General features: G+C 45.6%; 1 protein-coding gene across 1 annotated transcript; it reads right to left on the reverse strand.

Annotated features, from left to right (window-relative positions):
- Positions 1–274: 274 nt before the first annotated feature.
- Positions 275–2003, reverse strand: LOC119178223 (uncharacterized). Its single transcript, XM_075867987.1, has 3 exons — positions 1748–2003; positions 1165–1259; positions 275–531 (listed from the first exon to the last, which is right to left on the reverse strand). The coding sequence occupies exons 2-3, from the start codon at positions 1247–1249 to the stop codon at positions 275–277; spliced, it is 342 nt and encodes a 113-aa protein (XP_075724102.1). The 5' UTR covers positions 1250–1259; positions 1748–2003.
- Positions 2004–2564: the final 561 nt, after the last annotated feature.

A 2564-nucleotide genomic window follows, 5' to 3' on the forward strand; every position in this document is an offset into this window, starting at 1 on the left:
AGCATGCACGCGTTGTTTACAGCTTTAGTTCTGGATTGTCGTAATTGTTGAATTTCGAAAAAAGAATGAGTGGAAGTCGACAAGAATTAAGTACGTCTAGTCATTGTGGTAGAAGATATATCAAGGCCTACGACTTGCCACGGTAGGCTTGGTATCTCGTGGCTCAGCATTGGTAGACGGGTATTTCTGAGCTTGTACTTGAGGGAAGCTGTACATAGGAATGAAATATTTGTGGTATATTCGAGTCCAACCATTACCTGTCTGGCTATCATCTTCATTTTTTTTTTTCTGCGCGAGCGGCGTGCAGCAAGCGGAGGACTTCTCGTCGCTTGACTGGAGGAATGACGATTTTATTGCTCCTGAGTAGCAGGCCATCCTCGACGTGCAGCTCATCACGGTAGCACCAGTAATTGCGCTGGGCATCGTACAGTTGGTCCTTCGTTTTCGGCCATTCCGTGCTTGCGTAGGTGGGAAGTTCAGCCATGGCAGCATCTTTGTTGGTTTCATTGGGAATGCTCTCGAGCTGTTTGTCTAACACAGAAAGAGAAGAAATTATGTTGATATTAAATTGGTCTGCCTCATCCTTGAGCTCAATAGGACTTGGGAAGCGAGAAAGCTCGTCTGCTAGGAAGAGCTCCTTTTTCTGGTTTATAAGTCACTTTGATTTGGAACCTTTGTATAACAAGCCGCATACATGGAAATCTCAGTGGGCACTCGCACAGCGGTTTTTAAACATGTGCTCTAAAGGTCTGATCAGACTCGACGATAACTTCGGACTGCCCAATGATATAATCTTGAAATTTTGAGAAGCTGCGAACAATGGTGAGCGTTTCTTTTTTGATTTGCACGTATTATTGCTGTGGTTCGGTTAGTGAATGCGATGAATGGGCTATCGGTTGCCCATCCTGGAGAAGAACAGCTCCTACACCACGCTGGCTGGCGTATACTGACAATATCACAGGTTTTCCTCGGTAAAAATACGCAAGTACAGGTGCCCGTGTGAGTGTTTCTCGAAGTTTGCAAAATTTGTCATTTTGCTGGTCTGTCCAGACCCATGCAGCGTCTTTTTTCAAAAGATCACATAGCGGTGCAGGCAAGGTGGACATGTTCTAGAAAAGCGTGCCACAAAATTTATCATACCGAGAAAAATTTGGAGTTCCTTACGGTTTTGCGGAGGAGGCAATCGCATGATGTCTTCCACTCTACTGGGGTACAGGCGCATCTCTTTTTTGGTGAGAACGTGGCCCATTTAGCGGACTCTGCAATGAAAAAAAATAGTACTTTTTCTTATTTAGTTTCAAGTTGTGTTGTATGCATCACTCAAGCAAGGCGCGCAAATTGTTATCGTGCTGCTCTCGCGATTTTCTCCAAACAAGTATGCCAATTATTACGGCAGCAACGCCCTTCAGGCCCTCCAGTTTTTCATGCATCACACGCTGAAAAACTTCTGGGGTGGAAGATATGCCGAAATACATGCGCAGAAACCTGTATCGACCGTAGGGAGTGCTCATTGTGCATAGGTGGGAGCTCGGCTTGTCTAACTTTATCTACCAGAATCCCGATGTCGCATGGAAGGTGGAAAAAAATTGTGCTCTATGCAGCCGCATCAAGTATGTTCCAAAGTTGACATGTGGTAACGTGCTCTGAGAATAGCCTTGTTCGAATCTGACGGGTCTAAGCAAATGCACAGCTCACCTTTCTTTACTATCACAACTATACGGCTTCACCAGGCAGTAGGTTCTGTTACCTTAGCAATGACTCCGTCTTGTTCCTTCTTGTCAAGTTCCGCTCAGATACGTTCTTGAAGGCCAACGGCGACGCACCTTGCAAACCTAATGGTGTCTTGAGCTTCCGGCTTCAACTGCATTTGGTAGGCGACGTCCTTGATTTCTGCCAGCCCCTGAAAAACATCTTCAAAACATTTGATTAGTACCTCAGGTTCTGGCGTGCTCACCGTGTTTATGCGGCAAATCAAGCCTAAACGTTGACAAAGTTTCCACTTATTGTCACAGGAACCGCTTGTTTCACAATAAAGAACAGCGCTGTTGTCGCTTTTGTTCCACTAACGATGTTAAGCTTATTTTTTTGTGATGCATTTTCCTTGTGCCCAAAGAACGGCCGTAGTGTAGAGCCCCAAGTTTGTAGTGGATGTGTCGTTTTATCCTTTAGCATGTGTCCGGCATGACGCAGCAAATTGCTCCGGTATCAATCTTACATCTTATGGTGAGCCCTGTGACCTCTAGCGTGGCAGACCAGGGTCATGCTCTTCAAGAATTGCAACATTTGTGGAAAATAATTTTGTTCCTCTATCACCTCGACCTGCTTTATTCTGCGTCCTCGGCTTCTCTGTGTCACTTGCGGTTTACGAAACACGTGGGCGAAGTGGTTTCGGCTGCCACACTTGTTACAGCGCTTGCCTTGAGCAGGACGCCTTTCTTTTTTGTGTTCCGATAGGCCACAGTTTCCACAAGTCCTGACAGTGGTTGTTGTGTTCAAAGAATGTACTCTACTCTTGTGTGCTTGAAGAAACCTGCCCAATTTCGTCAAAACGATGTTGCCATTGC

The sequence above is a fragment of the Rhipicephalus microplus genome, chromosome 1 (genome assembly GCF_043290135.1).
Source record: "Rhipicephalus microplus isolate Deutch F79 chromosome 1, USDA_Rmic, whole genome shotgun sequence".
NCBI classification, from domain to species: domain Eukaryota; kingdom Metazoa; phylum Arthropoda; class Arachnida; order Ixodida; family Ixodidae; genus Rhipicephalus; species Rhipicephalus microplus.

Bases quoted from the DNA above. Each gene is read 5' to 3' on its own strand.
- LOC119178223 (XM_075867987.1), bottom strand. From the start codon at position 1,249: ATGGGCCACGTTCTCACCAAAAAAGAGATGCGCCTGTACCCCAGTAGA. The intron at 532-1,164 runs GTAAGGAACTCC...TTTCTGTGTTAG, and splicing joins ATTGCCTCCTCCGCAAAACC to ACAAACAGCTCGAGAGCATT.